The sequence below is a fragment of the Eurosta solidaginis genome, chromosome 4 (genome assembly GCF_040869045.1).
Source record: "Eurosta solidaginis isolate ZX-2024a chromosome 4, ASM4086904v1, whole genome shotgun sequence".
Lineage (NCBI taxonomy): Eukaryota > Metazoa > Arthropoda > Insecta > Diptera > Tephritidae > Eurosta > Eurosta solidaginis.
In genome coordinates this window covers 272,182,769-272,202,826 of record NC_090322.1, presented here as the reverse complement: position 1 = coordinate 272,202,826, position 20,058 = coordinate 272,182,769, and the positions used below count along the sequence as shown (strand labels likewise).

At 37.0% G+C, this 20,058-nt stretch overlaps 2 protein-coding genes across 5 annotated transcripts in view; one reads left to right on the top strand and one right to left on the bottom strand.

Annotated features, from left to right (window-relative positions):
* The window catches only part of Cen (cerebellar degeneration-related protein 2-like), a 190,654-nt gene that overhangs the window by 78,139 nt on the left and 92,457 nt on the right, over positions 1–20,058 (top strand). For 2 of the 4 annotated variants that reach the window (XM_067786149.1, XM_067786148.1), the window contains exon 1: positions 17,122–19,226. The exons of the other annotated variants lie outside the window; for them this stretch is intronic. In XM_067786149.1, the coding sequence (XP_067642250.1) occupies positions 18,551–19,226 (676 nt within the window). In that variant the 5' untranslated portion in view covers positions 17,122–18,550. Of the gene's footprint in view, positions 1–17,121; positions 19,227–20,058 lie in introns of those variants that run through there. 4 annotated transcript variants of the gene reach the window in all.
* On the bottom strand, positions 168–14,392 carry LOC137247811 (uncharacterized). Its single transcript, XM_067778757.1, has 4 exons — positions 13,892–14,392; positions 13,766–13,825; positions 13,543–13,697; positions 168–224 (listed from the first exon to the last, which is right to left on the bottom strand). The coding sequence occupies exons 1-4, from the start codon at positions 14,379–14,381 to the stop codon at positions 168–170; spliced, it is 762 nt and encodes a 253-aa protein (XP_067634858.1). The 5' UTR covers positions 14,382–14,392.

The window sequence follows — 20,058 nt, the reverse complement described above, 5'->3', positions numbered from 1 at the left end:
GATTGCAATGCCCGATAGCTATATAAAATTTACCTGTTCGCGAACAAATTAAATTGGAAGGGAACTGGGGGCGTGTATGTGGCGGGTAAGTGGATGAATGAGGCAAGTAAGCAAATCGTTAAATGAATTGTTGAATGGTTGTCCGCGGGAATAATTTGTTTTTGGCGTTAAATAAGTGCATTGTGCTGATGATGTTGTTGTTGATGATGATGATGATGACGATCCTTTTGTTGAATTGAAGCGGAATAGATATGAAAGTGTTTTTATGGTTGTTTTCGTTATGCCGATACTTAAGCACGAATTCATACACATATCCATACACAAATGAATATGTATACATTTGATTTGAGATATTTTTTGATACTCTTTATGTCGTATGTAATATTACGCTGTAGAAATGGATCTCCTACGATTGGCGACATTTATTTACTTTTAATGTCGATGTTTTGTTGTTGTGACTGGCAAAGTAGTGAAAGGTGTTGCGCACTATTTACATAACACAGCCAGTATTTCCATATTATTACACTTACCAACCAAAAAAAAAAAAATGCGAATATGGTATGAAACGGACGCGATCAAATTTATCCATTCGAACATGCGAAAGGCGCCCCATGCAACTTGAGTCGCCATTGAGAGTTAGGCTAGCCAAACATCGTAAGCATCAACAAAGTCAAGTGTTTCGGGGAAATTTCAGCCACTAAGAGGTGTTAAGCTATGCAGTAACATACATATGTACACATAAAGTTATGTATTAGGGCAGACCGATTTTCTGCATTGAAATCGCCAGTGCGGAATACGCTCAATGTACCATACAGAGCATTCTGTGCAACTTTGCTTAATACGATTTGAGGCAGGGGAAAGAAGAAAAATAATGGAAGTGGCAATGGGAGTGGGAGAAAGAGAGGAAGAGGGAGATCAGGGAATGTTAAGAGGAGGTCGCTTCCCAAGGCAGTCGGTTCTATGTACCGGAGCGACTCGGGATTTTTCCCGACCAAGGACTGTCATTTTATAACTCCTAGTGAACAGAACCTGATCTTCAGAGAGAAAATTGATATCAGGCAACTGACACTTTGATTACTAAAACGCCATCTGCTAACGCATTGATTTTGATGGGTCCAATGACAAAGCGTCTTAACAGTTAATTGCTTACCAACGTCCTCAATACAGGTATATATACCCCGCCTTGTCATGTGCGTTTTTTCTCAGATGCCGTGGCGTCTTATGTAGATAGCTCTGTGAAGTAATCCCCTCAAGACGAACATCCAGCCGATCCAACTTGACAAGGAGGGAACTACTTCAATATAATTAAAACCATATATTATCACCCGTTTGGAGACATTCTTGAAAGCACTGGCAATATCTAGGAAGAGGTCTACTACGTACTCCTTGTATTCCAATCTGGGCCTTCATTATTTTACTTCAAAACCGCGGTTTGGAAATAATTTGTAAACCCCTTGTGTCCTAAGCAAAGCTGTTCAGACTAGTTCGCGAGACATTTTCGGCATATGCGATTTTCTGCACTTTCGTTGCGCTAACAATCGATCCACCCTAATGAGTTTTAAAAACTATTTCTTTTTTAACTTTTGTATTGGACAATCGCATAGAGGGCATGCGCTGCAAGCGATGCAAAGTTGCAATCCGACCCATTCTACAATACGCTTGGCTAAATCAATGTGCAAAGGAGATCGTTTTGGATTTCAACCCGAGGCATTGATTCGTATGTAGCTATGTGCGCGCTAATGTAGTTGGGTGGTAGTTAGTGTGAAATAGAGTAATGTGGCTGATTGTTGGAGAAAGCAACGTTGCGCGACAGTAAGTTGAGTCGCCAAAAACTGCCCGAGTTGTGTGCCCTTTTTCTTTCCTCTAAGTTTTCAAGCAACGATATCTAAGTAATTAATACTCAGTTTAAAGCAAAGTGTTGTTTGTTTGGTTGTAAGTATGTAACGTAAGTTTGTAAAGTCGTTAATGTTGTAGTGTGATATATATTTTTGCTATGCGAGTCGGTACGTGAAATATTGTACTGCTGGAAGTGCGCAGTAAAAACAAATTTTTATTTTATGATAAAAGCCAATCGACTACGCCGCTGATAAATGAGCGTTGCCGTCAACACTTAACCATCATATTTATTTATAGCCACATTAATATGCGTTTAAGAATGTGTGCAATGCAAATATTTTTCGCTGAAAACAGTTAATGTTGACAAGGAGGTGACATCACTTGGTGGCTCTTTGTCTACTGCTGATGGTTTGCGGTTCCCAATCGAAATCAAATATTGGTATTCAATTAGATAAGAGAGAAGGAAGTTAAATGTTAAATCAGTAATTCATTTTGCATTGTTTTGCATACGACCGGTTAACTGATTTAACTTGGAACTTTTTTGTATCATCCCTGATTTAATTTGGTTTGAAAGCAAATCGGAAATACAGAAGGGTCAGTTTGGTGTACTATATTTTGCAGTTCATAATAAATAGGTATTTGAGGAAATAAATCAGCGCCCGAGATTACACTCATTCATATCTAGATTTGTTTTCTCTCTCATAATTTAGGCTGGGTATTGGCGCAAATATTAGTGCGCTGATAGCATAGTCGAGCATATTACAGCTGGCAATGCAATCACTCAGGTCAATAGAATTTAATAGCATAAACCAGCAACATTTTAAGCATAAACTTTCAAATGCTGTTTGTGTGTTTCTTTTATTAAAGAAGTGTGAACGCAATATCAAAGGCTGTACGGCATAACAAAGGACTGTTTTATATTTAATCATTGTATGGTGACCGCACGGTACGGTAGACTACAAAAGGCAATCCACAGTGAAGAGTCCTGTAACCCTCTTCCAGCGCCTAGCAGTAGATGTGTAACTACTACGGAATCCGGTAACAGAGTAATGCAGACGATAATGCCATTATTGCAAGAGGCATGATTGAAATGAACGATAAATTAACGAAGAAGTGGTGCGCCGAGATAACACATATAAATCATGGTAAAAAATATCTCAAGGAATGAAAGCAATGGCCTTGGATGGAACGCCATTGTATAGTGTTACGGCAAACAAATACCGCGGAGTGACCTTCGATATAATGTAACAATGAGCAAAACATGTTGCCAGTGCGATATCCAAGGCTAAAAGATTTATAATGGTGTGAAGACCCATTGCAGGCAAGTCCTGGGGATATAGAACGGGGACCTTTGCATGGATGTACAGCATGATAATCAAACCTACGATAAGATATAGAGCTAGTAACTCTGTTTACAGTGCAGAAGCCGCTTACTAACCTCCATCTTGTAAAACAGACTTCTAGCACAAGAAGTTTTTAAAACAGCGTTGGGAAATTTCCAGCGGTGAGGGTTTTCACCAAAACCATACACTTGCCTAACACAGATGGATTAAAGACAACAGAGTTTAGCTGAGCAGGAAATTCACCCCCAGATCCAGCATGTCTATACCACTATCGCTAAGATTCACGATTCTTTCGTTTAAGTTACCACGTTGAAGATTAATCTCTGCGCACATATTTACGGCAAATATTTCATGCCTTGGAACCATTCCTAGGCACTATTTCTAGGCATTTTTCAGGCTAAAATATTCGCCATAAATATGTGCGCAAAGATTAATCTGCAACGTGGCTTCTTAAACAAAAAATCGTGATACTTAGCATTGGTCTGGCGCCCAGCTGAATGAAGCCCTATTTTTTCTTCATTCATCCGGCGTGATGGCAATGACCAAACATAAAACTTTCACGGAGAGCCAAATGCTACAAGACTCCCAGAATGTCATCGCTTTATAGCAATAGAGACCAAAAAATAAAAGATGACCTCAAGAAGGAAGGGGCACATCTTAGAAACCCGGCTTGGCTATAAACCAGATTGTTGCGAGAGGCAAATGCATCGCCAAGGGGAATAGGAGGCGGTGATGCAATTCACAGCAGCTGCAGACTCGACTGGTTATTTGTTTATTAAGTAGACTGTTGTTGTTTCAACGTTTTTGATTAGGAAGAAATATTATTGAAAAATAAAAGCTGGCCCTAGAGACCAGCGTGACACTGACGCAACCTTGCTTTGAAATTTTCAGTCCAATGAGAAATGTTTGGAGGTGCCTGAGCAGAATGCGACACCGAAAGTATTTTATTAGCAAAGCGCTGACGTTGTGCCAATAAAAATTGCATTGCACTGGCTATCTGATTCATAAGCTGAAATGCACTGGACGTTTTAGCTAAAAAAGTCATTGACATTTCATTTTAATTTAATTGTTTTATATGTGCAATAACTAAGCCTGCAACACCATGACCTCCACCAAAGACAACCAACCAGCCACGCTCATCAACACATTCACCAGCAGCACCGCACACAGCCTCCACAATCATGAACACCGACACCGATCACAAAATGCGTCACAACGGTTGCCATCAGCGCCGGTTAGTGATGCCGTTATACATACCAACCAATATATGGTTATGCTAGACCATTTTATTGTTTTATTAAATTGTTTCTTAATTTTATTTTCTTCTTCTTTTTCTGCAGCATAAATTTGCGCTTTTTTAGAAAGGCGGTTTTGCGATTTTTTACGCGCTTTTATGAGATTGTCTGCTGCATGAATGTCTTTTGGAGCTGTCCAAATTTTTTTTTTTTTTTTTTATTAACAACTCAACTTTGGTGGTGTAGCAAACGGTATTTTGTTGAAGTAATACATTGTTTATTTTGAGTTTATTACTTTATTGTTTTATTATGAAGTCTTTGATATGAATTTTGTTGTGGTTAGCATTGTATTCGTGATTGTTGTTATGGTTGTATGTTTGTTTATATTATAACATTATCCAAGGTATTCACTCACCTGTTTTGGAATTCTTTTTTTTTTTTTTTGACTTTTTTGCAATTTAGTATTTTGACGGTTTTTAATTTCGAATTTATGCAAATTCGCAAAAAATGTGATAATTTGAAATTCACTTCACTCCGCTCCATTTTCCCCCCAAATGAGTTATTACGACTGCACACCGGCATGGAACAAGTGAACGGGTCAGTTGACGTTCAAAAAACGCTAAGCATGGATTATTTGGTATTAGATTGAGGCGGCGAGGGCGTCGCAGTGTAGCAATGCAAAACTATTCGAGCTGTCATTCACCAGCTCTTGGTTTGTTTGTTTGTTTCTCTGCGCCACTGTCGTATAAAAATGTTTATCGTCGAGATAAAATTGAAAAGCTGACGAGACTTCAGCTCTGATGCGTTAGAGTACAAGGGTACATACGCACAGTGGTCAATTTGCCCTCGCTCGTTGAACAAAATTAATAGCTCCTAAAGTAAATTAGTTACCATGTTGTTGTTGTTGCAGCGATAAAGACATACCCTGAGGGTTTTGGAGAGTATTATTGTTGTTGGTTGCCCTTTGACAGATAGAGATCCGGCAACTCGAGAACGATTTAACATGACCAAATTGAACCTTCTACGCCATACCGATCTACACCATAGTTAAATGAGGAAATTGAGTTTCGTGGAAATTTTCGTTTGTGCAGCAGAAGAAATCGGAAGCTATACATAAAACAGCCAATGCATCGATTAAGCCTAAGGAATTAAGGAAGCCGATACTCGCGACAAATCTCTAGAAAAAATTGTAGAATTAATACTATATTTTTATAAAAAGAAAAAAAGAAATATTTTGAAAAGCAATAAACTTTTTTCATTTGTACGCAAATGAAAACACTTATTCGGTATCTGAATAATCAGAGTCTAGCATATATGTAATACTCCTATATTGCTACAAAGGGCTAGGTACATTCCCAAACATCAGAGTGCCGAAATATTGCTGTTTAAACGTTTTTGTTTTTGTATTCAATAATCGAATGTACCTAAATTTAAATTTTTTCTTGTCACACTTATGCTGCTACAATCACAGAAATTTTATAGGCTGTCTTGTTTTGATTTCGAATTCAAAACACATTGCGAGCATTTTCTATTAGCAATTTAGTAGTATTACATATATGGAGTCTAGCAATGCAAAAACTCCAAAAGCCTTTTTTCTCAATGTTTTTTATATATCATAAATGATATTGTTACGAATATTAGCAACACTAAGGGGTACTGTCATCTCTAGGCCGATACTGGGAGTGACTTGTATGCACATCCATAAATCAATCATTATGTATCTACATAAACGAATCAATCATTATGTCTACACATATGTACGTACACACAGCGGAGAAGAGATGCACAAACACATGCAGATATTTTATCTGAGATGCTCCCAAAAGTATGCAATTGTAATTGTGGAAGTGTCGCTCACAAATACACTCGCATATGAGAAGCTATACACGTGCATCTGTAGTTATAATTATATGGCAGTAACTAAGTAAATTCTGGAAGCGCCTAGAAGGTGCAACGAAAAAATCACATATTTATACTCCAACACCAACAGTAGAGGCGCGAGAGTCAGTTTTGATTAAGTACGCTATCTGGCGAGCAATAGTAGTATTATTTATTGTGAAGTACTTTAATAAAGACCATTTTGCATTACTGAATAGTGTTGTTATTTATTCAATAGTTTAGTCATTCGAACTTAGCAGAAGGTTGCAAATAAGAGGGTTTGCAGTAAAATTACTATTATAAGTTTATATTTTCCAACTAATAGTTTGTCTCGACGCCTAGATACTTAACGCTCGTCGAGAGGCCAGTACCATGTAGAGTGAGCAGACGAGACTGTGATAATTTGCTTTTTGTTGGTAAACAGTATACGCATCGGTTTTTGAGGCTACCATTCATTCAGCCCGCTTTTGGTTGCCCATATATCCTCCGAAGCGCCGACTCAAAAACTTCTCTTACTGCTGAGTGAAATGGACCTGATAAAGCGATGACAACGTCGTTGGGCTTCCGAGTTATCAAAAGACTGCAAAAGTTTGGTAAAATATCTTAAGCCTTTTCCTAAAAAATAAGTTAGGCTTGGCAGATTATAGCTGTTTATATGTTGTTGTAGTTATTGTTTTAACCATTCTGTAGACTTAAGTCCATTCTTACGACAGATATAGGCCCCGGGAATATTATAAGCTCTTCAACCCGTTTGGATCGATCTATCACCTCCTAGTTGAAAAAGTTGGCTAAATCTCTCAACTGTGGCAAACCATTTGCTTGAAATGAATTCAAGTCGTGGTCAGTAAAACTAAATCACAAGCTAGTTGAAGTGTCTGATATCAATAGAAAATAAAAAATTATTTATGCAACAAATTAAGTTTTCTTCCGCAAGCGTGGACAAATCGACCACTGTGATAGGTTCGCTTGTTGACACTAGCAGCAGCAGCAGCAACAGCACCAGTAGGTGTGTAGGAGGTGGTGACCATTGGTAGTGTTTCAGTTGTTATTGTAAGTATGTGATCAGTAAGTATGTGTGAATGTTCATACACATACACAAACACACATCGTATTTGTGAGATCTTGCACCAAAGCTCTTTCACCAACTCGTTTAACAGTTGCTTTCCGGTTGTCTATCAATGACGTCTGCATAGACGCCGTATAAATTGCAACGGTATGACGATTGGTACTGTTAAACTGGGGGACATCAAATATTTTTATTTTTTACTTTGCTAGAGCTTGGATTGACAAAACGACTAAATGTAAGAGATATTAAAAGTATGACTGTCGACAATTGAAAATTTGAGAAACGCTAAAATAATGATTTAACAACAGTCGATTGTTGGGTCATTTGTGTGCGCCAGTCATTCTCACTTTGCTGAATTTTTATTTCCCCAATTACCGACGTCACGATATTAACCCCCAACGTAGTATCAATGCCAAACCGTAAATGAGCCAAAAAGCAGAAACAAATAAAACAAGAAAAAATCAAATCAAAATTTTATTTAATTTCAAATAACGTCAATCTAAAATTTATGTTACTTAATGAAGTGGTAATTGCTATGTGATTCTTGCACATTCTATACGCAGATAATTCTTAATAAACAATTGGACGTAGAATAAATTTGCTGCTCAGGCACTGACCGTCAGTTAGCGCAGTCAAGATCAACATCAGTCAAGTGCTGAATGCCGCCCTAAATTTGAGTCTGCATGCAACTTGCAAACCAGTAAAATTTTTATTTGTTTTTATGTTGTTTTGCCAAGTTTATTTGTCATTAAATTAAATAACAATTTCCAATAACATAAACTCAGTGGCGAGTGCATTAGATAATTTGTTGTAAGTTAAGTGCTCCTACAAGTTTGTTTGTTGTTGTAATTGTAATAACGTGCACACCAATCTGTAGTAAATTATTTAATACCGCTGTTGCAGCACAAATCAAATAATTACGTTATGGATTGTCGCACCCATTATTATGTTGAGATAAATCAGTTAATAGCCTTCAAGTGGATTTGGTTTGGTAATCCAAGATTTGACTCCGATTGGAAGTGAGATATTATGGCAACTTGATGCCCATTCATAATTTGTCGATGCAACGATTACGCGCTTAATGCAACTATGTATTATAGGCTTATGATGGGATGTTTTTATAAATGCATGAGCAAATAGGGGAACACTGAATCCAAAAACAACAGCATGACCTCTATTTGATAGGATAGTCTACCCCGGTAAGATACGGTATTCGTTTTAATTCTGTTCCTCTTTCAACTGATGCTTTTATCATTGTGATGCCCTAAGAAATGGCGAATTCCGCCCTTTGCAGTTGTTGTTGTTGTATTAACGATAAAGACGCTCCCGGAAGGCTTTGGGGATTGTTATCGATGTTGATGGTCCTTTGCCGGATATAGATCCGGTACGTTACGGTAACAAAGCACCATTAAGGTACCAGCCCGACCATCTCGGGAACGATTTATGTGGCCACATTAAACATTCAAGGCCATCCCTCCCTCCCCACCCCCTAGTTCCATGAGGAGATTGGGGTCGCCGGAGCCTCGTCTGTTAATGAAACAGGATTTGCTGCGGGTAGGTGAGGTTGACAATTGAGTTAGAGAAGCTATATATATTGCGCTGGCAACCCCTTGGTTCAGTCGTTATGAAATAGCCGTTGTTTTTGGTTAATTAATTTAAATTCGTACATATACAGTAGCGAGCAGAAAAATAGCAGTGACAGTTTTTATCATATTTAAATTTGAAGAAAAAATGTCTATGTAATTAAAACTACCCAAACCAATCTCAAAAACGTCGACTAACAACCTTTCAATCTGTCAGCGAGAAGCGGGTACAAAAAGGCTATTTAGTTTTCTACGGCTGACAAATTTTTATAAAGTGTGGTTGGAAGCTCTTTGGAAGACCTAAAGTCTCACAAAATTACAAAAAACTTAGCGCAATGCACGCGTTGGCGTCATAGGAGCTTGACGCACCTGCCGAATTCTTTAAACACTAGTCCAGTAAGTGTAAGTTTGCCTGTCTGCATTAAGTGAAAGGTAACCGTCATAACCAACTTATGGTTAAAATCACATTCCTTTGCCGTCTGGAAACTTGATAATACGATTAGCTTCGGAATTCGAGATTTTAGATCCTTCTAATATACATAGGTGAGGTAAATGTATATAGTTTTATGGTTGTGTTAAACCAGTTTTGTATTTGTACCCCAACTGTGGAATTTCTTACTATTAACTTCTTTGAACTTTTCCAGATTACCCTGCACAAATCGTTGGATCATGTGGTCCACTTGTGTCATACTGGAGTACTCCATGGATTACTCGGATGTAATGCTGAGCTGGAGTATATGGTCCAGTCCTAGGACATAGCAATGTTAATTGGACTATATTTTTTGTATAAATTGTGGTTAATTTTGGAGCACTCGCTTGGTCCATAGCGAGCACTCCATACATGCATGCATGGAGTACTTGCGATTTTTGCAGGGTAGTTCTATTTAATTACCTTTTCTGAATGAATAAATGTTTGTATGTTTGTAAATCACCATTTTAAACTGTAGACAATTGATATGAATTCACCTGAATTTTTTTCGGCCAAAGCGAAGCTCTGGCAGAAAGCAAAGAAAACAGTTCTGGGTAAAAGGGCTTAAGGTGTATTGGTTTGCTTGGTCAGTTATTAACTTCACTGCTTTTGAATGGCTTTACTAATTCATTTCCGTATTTGGAAAGGGGGTTCAGAAAATTGTATTTAAACAAACATAAGTCATTAACTTTACTATAAGTTTAATATGAGGCATTTGTTAATATATACAAAGTACAAAAAAATTAGAACTTTTTTGCAACAGAGTAAGATTGTTGTACAGAATTATTAGTTTAAGAAACCTTCAGCAGGATTTTGAAAAAAAAAGCTGCAGTAATTTAGTGTTTCTCTCCTCGGCAAGATCGTGTTATTTTTATTTTTGTTATTTATTATACATTCCCACGCAATAAATTGGAATTTCACATAAATTCACATTCTGCAATGCTTTCGAATAGCCAGCTTACTGTTGTGAATCTTTTCCAAAACGGAAGTTCGCACTCAGTTCTGCAGTTCGTTGATTTTTTGTGTGTTTAAGTAATTTGCAAAATCGTATCGGATTTCAATCAATTTGTGTGCGCACCGAAGTTACAAAAAAAAAAAAAAAAACAAACAATAATTACCTAACTACGGAATCGAACAAAAAAGGTAAATAAGTGGTAAAAAACGAGAAAAAATATGACGAGTCTCTGCAACACAAACACATACGTATACATATATTCAAATACATACAATACGGTTCGTTGCACACATTGGAGTTAAGGAATAATCTCAGCTTGGTTTATGAAAAAATTCTGCATATTTGAAACTATATTTATTTACCAATCTCTTATGGACATTCGAATTTCCATCACAATAGGCATGATAAGTGCGCCCATCGCCAATTCAAGTAATTTTATGTATGTTGACGTAATCTTCTTGAAGTATTAATAGTCAAAGGAAACGGTGCCATTTTTGCCAGACCAACAGTCGGTCGGTATTTGATAAGTGGAGGCCACTAATTGAGGTGCAAACAAAACGATCGATGCGTCGGTTTCACAAACACTTGCAACATACACTGCAGCCAATGTGTGGAACGTATGTGGAATGTGAATTAAAGTGGTGGCAAGGTAAAAGATAACTCAGAGAACAAACACCTACCTCACACCGTGTAACGCCAATGGGCAAAAATAGAGTAAAATAAGTTAAATTGGAGAAAATAACATAAAAAAGATTTTTTGGAATTAATCTGTCTCTCTACGATTTTCTGAAATCGTGTGTTAAAAATATGGCTATAGCCCTTTCGTGTAAAAAAGTAGGTGAAAGTACAAAATTTTATTTTATTCCCTGTTGTCCATTCTAAGTTTTAGGCGAACAACTTACATATACTCTGATTTTTATATATGGGGTATTCCATCCCATTTTTCTAGCTTACGAAAGACGTTTTTCAAAAGTTTTTAAAATTTTTTCATCCAACTCAAAAAAAAATTATGAATTTAAAAAAAAACACCTTTTTTGTTTTCAAAATGCTATAACTTTTTCAAAAACTGACCGTTTGGGATCTTTTTTTTTTTTTTTAAATTTGTTTTTAAATGTACTTTTCGGAAAAAATTAAAAAAATTTTTTAAGTTTATTTTTTTTGTAATTTTTCAGTTTTTCGGGATTTTTCGAATTTCGCCCTTTTTGTTTCCTCATAAAATACTTCAATTAGCTCTGCAATCATCCCCACTAATACCGGAGTGGGCCGAGAATTTTTTGTATTTTTTTTATTTAATTGAAAAAAAAACTTTAAATTTTTTTTTGTACTTTTTCCGAAAAGTCCATTTAAAAATATATTAAAAAAAAAAAAAAATTATCCCAAACGGTCAATTTTTGAAAAAGTTATAGCATTTTGAAAAAAAAATACCGTTTTCCAACTCAAAATAAGTTTTAAATATTTTGAATAAAAAAACAAAAATTCTCGGCCCACTCCGGATTAGTGAGGATGATTGCAGAATTGATTGAAGTTTTTTACGAGAAAAAATGGCGAAATTCGAAAAATCTCGAAAAACTGAAAAATTACAAAAAAAAGATCCCAAACGGTCAATTTTTGAAAAATTTATAGCATTTTGAAAACCAAAACGGTGTTTTTTAAAAAGTCATAACTTTTTTTGAGTTGGATGAAAAAATTTGAAAAACTTCTGAAAAACGTCTTTCGTAAGCTAGAAAAAGAAGAAAAACTTTAAGCCAATTCTAAAGGAGTCGGGTTTAAAATTGGTCGAAATGGGATGGAATACCCCATATACATACATACTATAGTTTAGAATAAAACTATATATTTTAAAATTTTATTTTTTATTTTAAAATATTAATATTCATATTGAAAATTTATAAATACTGACAAGATAATTTTCTTTTTGAAATAATATTCAAAACAAAATAATTCAAAAATAATTTACAAAAATATAGTATTTTTAAATAAAATAGATAACTCTACACATGCAAGTGTATAAAAGAAGATATATAGAAACATTTTAGCCAAATCAAACAAAATTAATTTTTTGGTCACGATATTAAAGAAATAACACACAGTGGTTTCCTCTCCGATCCATCACTGCTTGGGTGTAGCTGTGGTGGTTCATTTAATGCTGAAAAGTTTGTTCGCCACCGGCTAGTTCTGCCGCAGTGAAGTTGACTGCATTCTCAATTTCTGCTGATTTGTTTCATTGTTGTGTAGAGTGGCCCATCATTTTGTACAAATTTCACTAATCGGAGCTTCATCACACTGAACCTGGAGGGAGTATGTTATTTTGATGGTCCAACAACAATTCAACCGACAATTCAGAACAGAATGATGGAACATGACATCAGCGAGAGTGAGTGCCAGCTGTTAGTGTATGTCTGCTATTCTTTTTAATTTTATACCCCGATGTACTTCTACCTACTTCTTAAGATTAATGTTTATATATTTGGATGTGGGAGGTTTGATTTTGTTTCTCAATCACGCCCGAACCACAAAACTAAATTTCTCTCACAGGTAACCAAGCTATGGCTATTTTTTTCAATGGAGGCAGATGTGAAGCCTTAAAAAAATTTTGTATTCGTTATAACTCCAAAAATCAGAACCATTAGCAATGATACTTGGCATATTTGTCATAGATATAGAGGTCTAAGCAATTTCGCATAACTGAGCGAGCGAGTGGAAACCAGTATTCTGGACACGTCGTTATTAAATAAAGACCACTTCGGGATAATTTCATATTTTTTCTGGAATGTTTTAAGGATCATTTTCGAACGATTTCTGGATCACTTTGTGACTATCTCTATATACTTAGAGTAAAGTAGGCAAATATGGACCACCAATCTTTTCTTGGTAAACAATTCACCAAATACATGAGATAATACAATGAAAATAATTTTATTGACTTTAAAAAACAATTCATTTTTTTTTTTATTGCAATAGCATAAATCCAAACTCTAAAAATATAAAAAAATGTAAAAAGTTAAAAATACCCAGAAAGGCGAAAAAAAAAATTGGGGGGTAATATGGACCAGTTAGTTCATATTAGCAGCAGTGTTTACTGTGTACACATGTCGCATATAAATAGATCTTGTTCACAACCAGCACATTCTTCATGGCTCCAATTGTTGCAAGAGACGCATTGAACCCATATCTCACCAGATCTTCCGAATAAAAAGTAGAACAATATAGGCATTTCGCATCCTCTTTCTCAGCGGCGTTTGCAAATTCTAAAAATTCGTCAGATTCGTCCCGGACGCTATAACTATCATCCAAATCCGAAGAGGATGATGAATTTGTCTTCTTCCTTTTTCCTGAAAAGAAATAAGAAGAAGACGATATTATAAATACTAAATCAAAACCTTTACTTTAATAACTTTACCTGGGCATTTTTCTCTTGCGGAGTTCATTGTTTTCATAACTGATTTGGAAGTGCTGGATTCTTGAATGAAAATAGAGAACGAATGTTTTACAAATTTAATCAAAATTTTTGCTTAAGCAGTCTTACCTGCGAACTTTTCTTTTGCAAAATTAAATTTTTTAATATTTTTCTTGGAGGTGCTGGGCTTATTAGAATGACTATCTTGACGTTTTTTGGTTTCTCTTAGAGGTTTGCTTTCAGCTGCTTTTTCCAACGAAATTTGTAGTGATTTCTTATACGGAGAAGACGTTAATAACGTCGACTTTCCTGCTGGTCTGCCACGATTAGAACGCTTCGTTTTTTTTATAGGAACCGGAGATATTTCCATCGGTGTTATTACCCGAGACGTGGTTTCTGATTCTACTGTGATTTCGTTATTCAGTATTTCTTCGGGTGCTTCGCAAGCGCTTTCACAAATTCGAGGAGGAGAATGTGGTTCTTCCTCATCGGCAGCTAAAAACTCATCATCACGAAATATATGCCTGTTCAGGGGAAATATACCGGTGGTGCGAAATCCATTGATTGCGATTTCCCCACTCTGAACTCGCATATACGCCTTTCCATATAGATCTGCCATATCGAAGTGCGTCAAAGCTCTGCAATTCGAACGCATCCAAACACGTATTTCTTCCGAAAGATTAAGAGGCTTGAGTGAGGAGGGATGGATACGATAGATACGTGGTTTTCTCTAGCCAAATCAAGAATCTCAATATTTCTTGTATGACTTGAATGACCATCTAAGACGAGCAATATTGGTGAAGCAGCTGCTGGTTTGACATGTGTTATGAAGTGCTTAAACCATATTGTAAAAATATATGTTTGCACCCAGCCGGACGGATGACATTCGTATATTGATCCTGGCGGCGCTCCTTTTAATAACAAGTCTGAGCGCTTCTTACGTGGAAATATAAATAGTGGGGGAACAAATATTCCACTTGCACTCATACAAACAATAGTTGTGTTCGTAGATCCCCTCTCTGCAGATGTTAGGCTTCCAATCTGCCTTTTACCCTTCCTTGACAATACTTGGGGTAATTTTGACGGGACGACGCTTATGCCTGTTTCATCAACGTTAAAAACATTGTTGGCTGAATAAATAAAATTATCCATTTCCTTTTCAAGAATATCAAAAAAGGTATTCACATTATCTTTTGTGAAGCCTCGTGCTCTTGCCAAAGAAGTTCCCGTTGGAGAGCGGAACGCTAAATTTGGGTTCCTCTTTAAAAAACCGCGCAGCCGATCTTTACCCGCAAGCTGGTTTTCTTTTGAAAATGGGTGCTTAATATTATTTTTTTCAGCCAGTTGATAGGCTAAGTACTTAACATCCATTCTGCTTAGTCCAAATAATTTCGATTCCATCGTCAGAACGTAATCCACCAGCATCTTTTCAAAATGTTCTGGAAAAACTGGCTTACGCCCTAGTTTTGTATTTACGACTTCTTCGATTTTGGAATCTTCCTTTAACACTAGCCTTATTAAAGTTGACTTAGAAACATTGTGCAATTTAGCTGCTTTTAAATAACCACAGGTATTAGATCGTACCGCTGTAATCGCTTTTTTCATGTCCTCGGTGTTCCAGTTTTTACGCTTTCCAGGAGCCATATCCTACATTAATAAAATCTTAATGAACTCAAGGATAATAGAGCGAAAAGAGCAAGAATTTTTTCTGCGGGTTATATAGACCACTATCCATATTACCCACAACACGTGCTGTCGAAATAACTGGGTTTAATTCGAACGCTAACGATGTTTAATAAACTGTAGCCATTTAAAGTTAGCAAAACATATTTATTAAACGCATGTTATTCGTCCATTTGTTCGTTGCACAATAAATTTTAAATAAAAACGCAAATTCCACTTACTGACATATAATTATCAGCAAACACTATTTCACAAAAAATACTTTTACTCGAATACCCGCACTTGCTGAACGACAAATTCAAACTGAGGAAACTAGCGCGAATAGACAAAGAAATTAAACGAAAATAACGGAGGATGTGACGTCTGAATTTCAAGATAACTGGGTGGACCATATTACCCGCGTGGTCCATATTACCCCCCTTTACTCTAAGGACTATTTTCTCAATCGTTTCAGGAACCTTTCACATAGCTTTCTGTAACATTCCGGGACTGTATGCCAATAATTTCGCAGCTCTTGTTCTACAATTTTTGTTCATTTTAATGTTGGCGTATTTCCGAATCATATGAATCTTCATTTTTTCGTGATTATTTCAGGATAATTTGAACCTTGTTTTCAATGTAATTTGAACAAGGGACCTTCGATAATTTTTATTTCCCGACTTTTGATTTTGGAGTCCAAACATAAAAATGAATCTGGACTTTTGTTTTTAAGGCTAGAACAAAAGTCCGGCCCCATATCAAACCCATACTCAAACTGAACCAATTTAATACAACTTCATGATAATTATATGGACATTTCAAAATGTATGTGAATATTTAGTGCTGGAAATTTATCCAGAGTAAACATGCACCAGTTTTTTGCAATACATTTTGTTCCAATAGAGATATTCGGTAATGTGATCGTAAACATGTCGGAAAAGTTTTTAGACAATTAGTGATTGTTTTCGGAATGAACTCGGGCTCTTTCGGGATAGTTTCAGAAAGGATTCGATATAATTTCGGAATTTTATTCAGATCATTTTAGGAAAGTTTCGAAATTGTTTTCGCTATCATTTTGTGGCAGTTTCCACAAACTTCTAGACCAATTCGATTGTTTTTTAAGGATCATCTTAAGCTGAGTTTTAGATTATTTGGGGACCATTTCCGTATTATCTTCAATGCCCTTTTGATATGGTTCGGGTACTTTTGAGGTAATTTTAGGACTAATTCGGGAACCCTTAATGATCATGTCGGGCCTATTTTTGGATCATTCTTTATTTCATAATCTTTGATATCTTTGTACCACATTGAGAAAAATTGTTCAAATATGACACAATTTGTGTAGTACTTGATTTACTTTTACACACAGGTGTAGTTTTATGAAAATATACAGCTGTGTATATAGTTTTCGGTTCTACACGAATTCAGACTTGTTTATTCTATTTTTGTTTTACTTATTTATAGTAAGTGTTGTTGCAGTTGTTTTGTCACTGTCAACGCCAACGAAAGCAGCAAACAACGTGGCGGCAACACGTTTGGGAGCTTTTTTTGCTGCTTCATTGATCTCCGGTATGAACATACTCGTTAATGTGTATGTATAGTTGCTCTGTTGTGTGTCGTTTGCTGTTAGCAAGTGGTTCAGCTTCTACGGTTGGGTATACTCGAATCGATTGCTGCGTCAGCCTATTCAGTCATTGACTGGACGTGCTGTCGACTACAACTTGCTTTGGTCGTGTTTCGTTGATTTTTCGTTATAGGGTTTTGTTTCCATATTTGAGAGTTCTTCATTCTAAAATATCAAAAATTTATTTGTTTGTTGTGACTTTTATGAGTGCAGCGATTTTGATTATCTACATACCATTTATTCCATATTGTGCTTGCCTTTTTTTTGGAGATTACCCACCATTGGAGTAGCACATTCTGTAAAACCAGTTCGCCTCTGCTGCAGGTGGACGGACGAACATCGATAAGGAGGAATAAGTGCAGTCGCGAGTGAATATCGGAATTGAGAAGCGCGTTGAAAAGAAAGAATTTATGTTTTGAAGGCGCCGAATTGTTTTTGGAGCTGCTAGTGTTCGGTCGGAGTTGGAATTGACAGTATTGTGCTTGAATGACGGTTTATTTGAAACGTGCTTCTTTTTAGCATACCTACCTGTGCAATCGGTGCAAAAACAAAAGCAACAGAATTTTGAAGTTAATCAACAAAAATTACAATAAGAACAACTGTGCAAAGCAGAAAAGATAAACAAAAGCTGTATACGACTTTTTTCAGCAAGTGGCGATAGTCGGTTGCTCTGTGGAATTTTAAAATCTTTTGTCTTATTTGTGTTTTGGTTTTTGTTGCTATGCTATTGTGGATAATCTTGTGTTATGTGCAGAATACAAAAACTTGCTGTAATAAGAAAACAGTGAAACAACAAGCATACATCGTGCAATAAAAAGTGAGTTGCAGTTTGCTGCACGAAATCCAGTGGAAGCTGCTTTGTACTTGTTCTTGATCAGCGCACGTTCACCTCCCTTCAACCAATTGCGCCTACTTTGTGGTACTTTGGCTGTTGTATGCGATTGGTTATCTTTTGTCTGCTGACAGTTGTTGTAGCTGCTTCTAGTTAAGTTTTCAAGGCAAAACTTGTAGTGCGTTGACTTGAAGTCGCATCTTCCAACTCGGATCCATGTACCTATATGGAAGAATTCTCTATTGTTGCTGTTGTTCAATTCTGTACATGTTTGCCATATTCGCACTAACTACGCTGCTGCACGTACTTACAACATACTAACGCACAAATCGTGTTGGTTGCTGCTTCTGTTGTCGCTCTTCTTGTGCACTGCGAACCTAACACTAAAACCTTTGTGTAGCAGTAAAACCAGGTGTGCCGGAAGAGCAAGTAAACCGGCTTGTTGCATGTGTTAGCTTGAAGATAATTGCTACTTGCCACAGCATCAGCAATAACAACAACAAAAAGCTTGCGTAAGAGCCAGTATATGCACCGTGTTTTTAATAAGAAAATTTTTTTCAGTGTTTTGTTTGGTATTTAAAGTTCTTAATGTTTGCGCAAACAATGTGAACAGTCTGTGCGTGTACTCCTAAACGTGCCTACACACACACCTTAAGCAAATAACGCTTAAATGAATGAGTACAAATGTGTAGAGCGCGCAGCGTGTACGTCGACTGCGCGCGTCGTACCTTCTACCGTAAAGCCAAGCAAACCATTCTGCTCGCTGGCCTATCTGGCCAAATCTACTGTCGCCATAAACAACAGCAACGATGTTAGAATTATCAAAGGACCCCACAATCAAAATAGCTTTACCACCTCGCCAACAAAGTCAACTACAAATCCGCCGGCCATACCGAATGTGGCGGTTACAGCGAAAGTGTGTGAACGTGGTTCACCGGATTTACCAACTGGTGCCGCGATAGCTGTTAATGGCCATGACGATGACAACAGCGGTAGCTCGTCCAGGAGTGCGACGCCTTTAAATACCGTCAATGGACACCACAAGGAAGCTGTAGAAGTTGAGCAGAATGCGGTGGAAAGTATAACTGATGTTTTTGGCGTGATAAACGAAGAGGACACCAATCCTGTGACGGATCAAGTAGATGGCGGCGTGGATGTGCGTCGTCCATGGGAACTTGGCGCTCATAATGGCTATGTGCGCCGTATTCCACCTGCTCTCATGACACCTGCGAATACACAAAATGGATTTCAGAATGGCTCTAGCGGCTTGGCTTCGTTGTCAAAAATGAATAGCATGGACTGTTGGGATTACACCGTAGAGCTGGAATGCCTTAATGGACCACAAGGTTAGTGGGTGTAGAATGTAATTATGTAAATAACATAGCTAAGAACTGTCAATAAATGGCTTTCTCATGAGTTTTGTGGACAAAAAGTAGAGTCGGGCCTTGTCAAATTTAACTTTTTGTGAAAAGTGGGCGCAGTCTTCAAACGACTTTTCCAGACAAACACTCCTCCCAAACTTGCATTTTTTTTAGAATTTTATAAAATTTGTATCTGATGCCATCAATCAACTTAAAGAACTTTATCAGTTTAAACTTCTTTCACAATGTCGATATTCTCTAATTAGATAATATGGGTATGTTTCAAGTCCCGTTCCTCGCCTTGCAGCGTTGGATTTAACAACGAATACTGGCATAAGTATACTTCACAGTACCCGAGAAGTACTTTAATGACAGCTTAGCTGACTTCGAAACATAATAGCAACCGCTCTATAAAGATTTTCTGATATTTCTCCAATCTTAATAAACATATGCTCGGGTTGCATTTACTGAGGGAAATCGCATTGGGACACAGTAGAGGTTTACGCCGATCACTTTATCGGCGGCGGCGGCGTGGGCGGCGCGCCGGCGTATGCCGGTATTCTTACTTTAAAAAGCGTGATTTTTCTATTTAAAAAAATATTATTTAGGAAAGGTTTTGTTTGTATGTATTTAATGAAGTCAACGTGTTGGCCATTTCGGAAAGATCCGGGGTTTTTGTCTCAAGATATCGCAGACCGTTCAAAAATTTTCAGGAGTAGCTCCTTGCGGAGGGATTGTCCCTCGTTCCCGTACCCCAAACAGGCTGCGAACCTAACCCCGGTCTTTGGAATTGTTACTGCTGCGTCTGCTGAAAAAA

Excerpts from the sequence above, each read along its gene's own strand:
- LOC137247811 (XM_067778757.1), bottom strand. The coding sequence starts at position 14,381 with ATGGCAGATCTATATGGAAAGGCGTATATGCGAGTTCAGAGTGGGGAA. Across the intron at positions 13,698-13,765 it reads CGCAAGAGAAAAATGCCCAG|GAAAAAGGAAGAAGACAAAT; the intron begins GTAAAGTTATTA and ends ATTTCTTTTCAG. Across the intron at positions 225-13,542 it reads CTTTTTATTCGGAAGATCTG|GATCGTCATCATCATCATCA; the intron begins GTGAGATATGGG and ends ATTCAACAAAAG.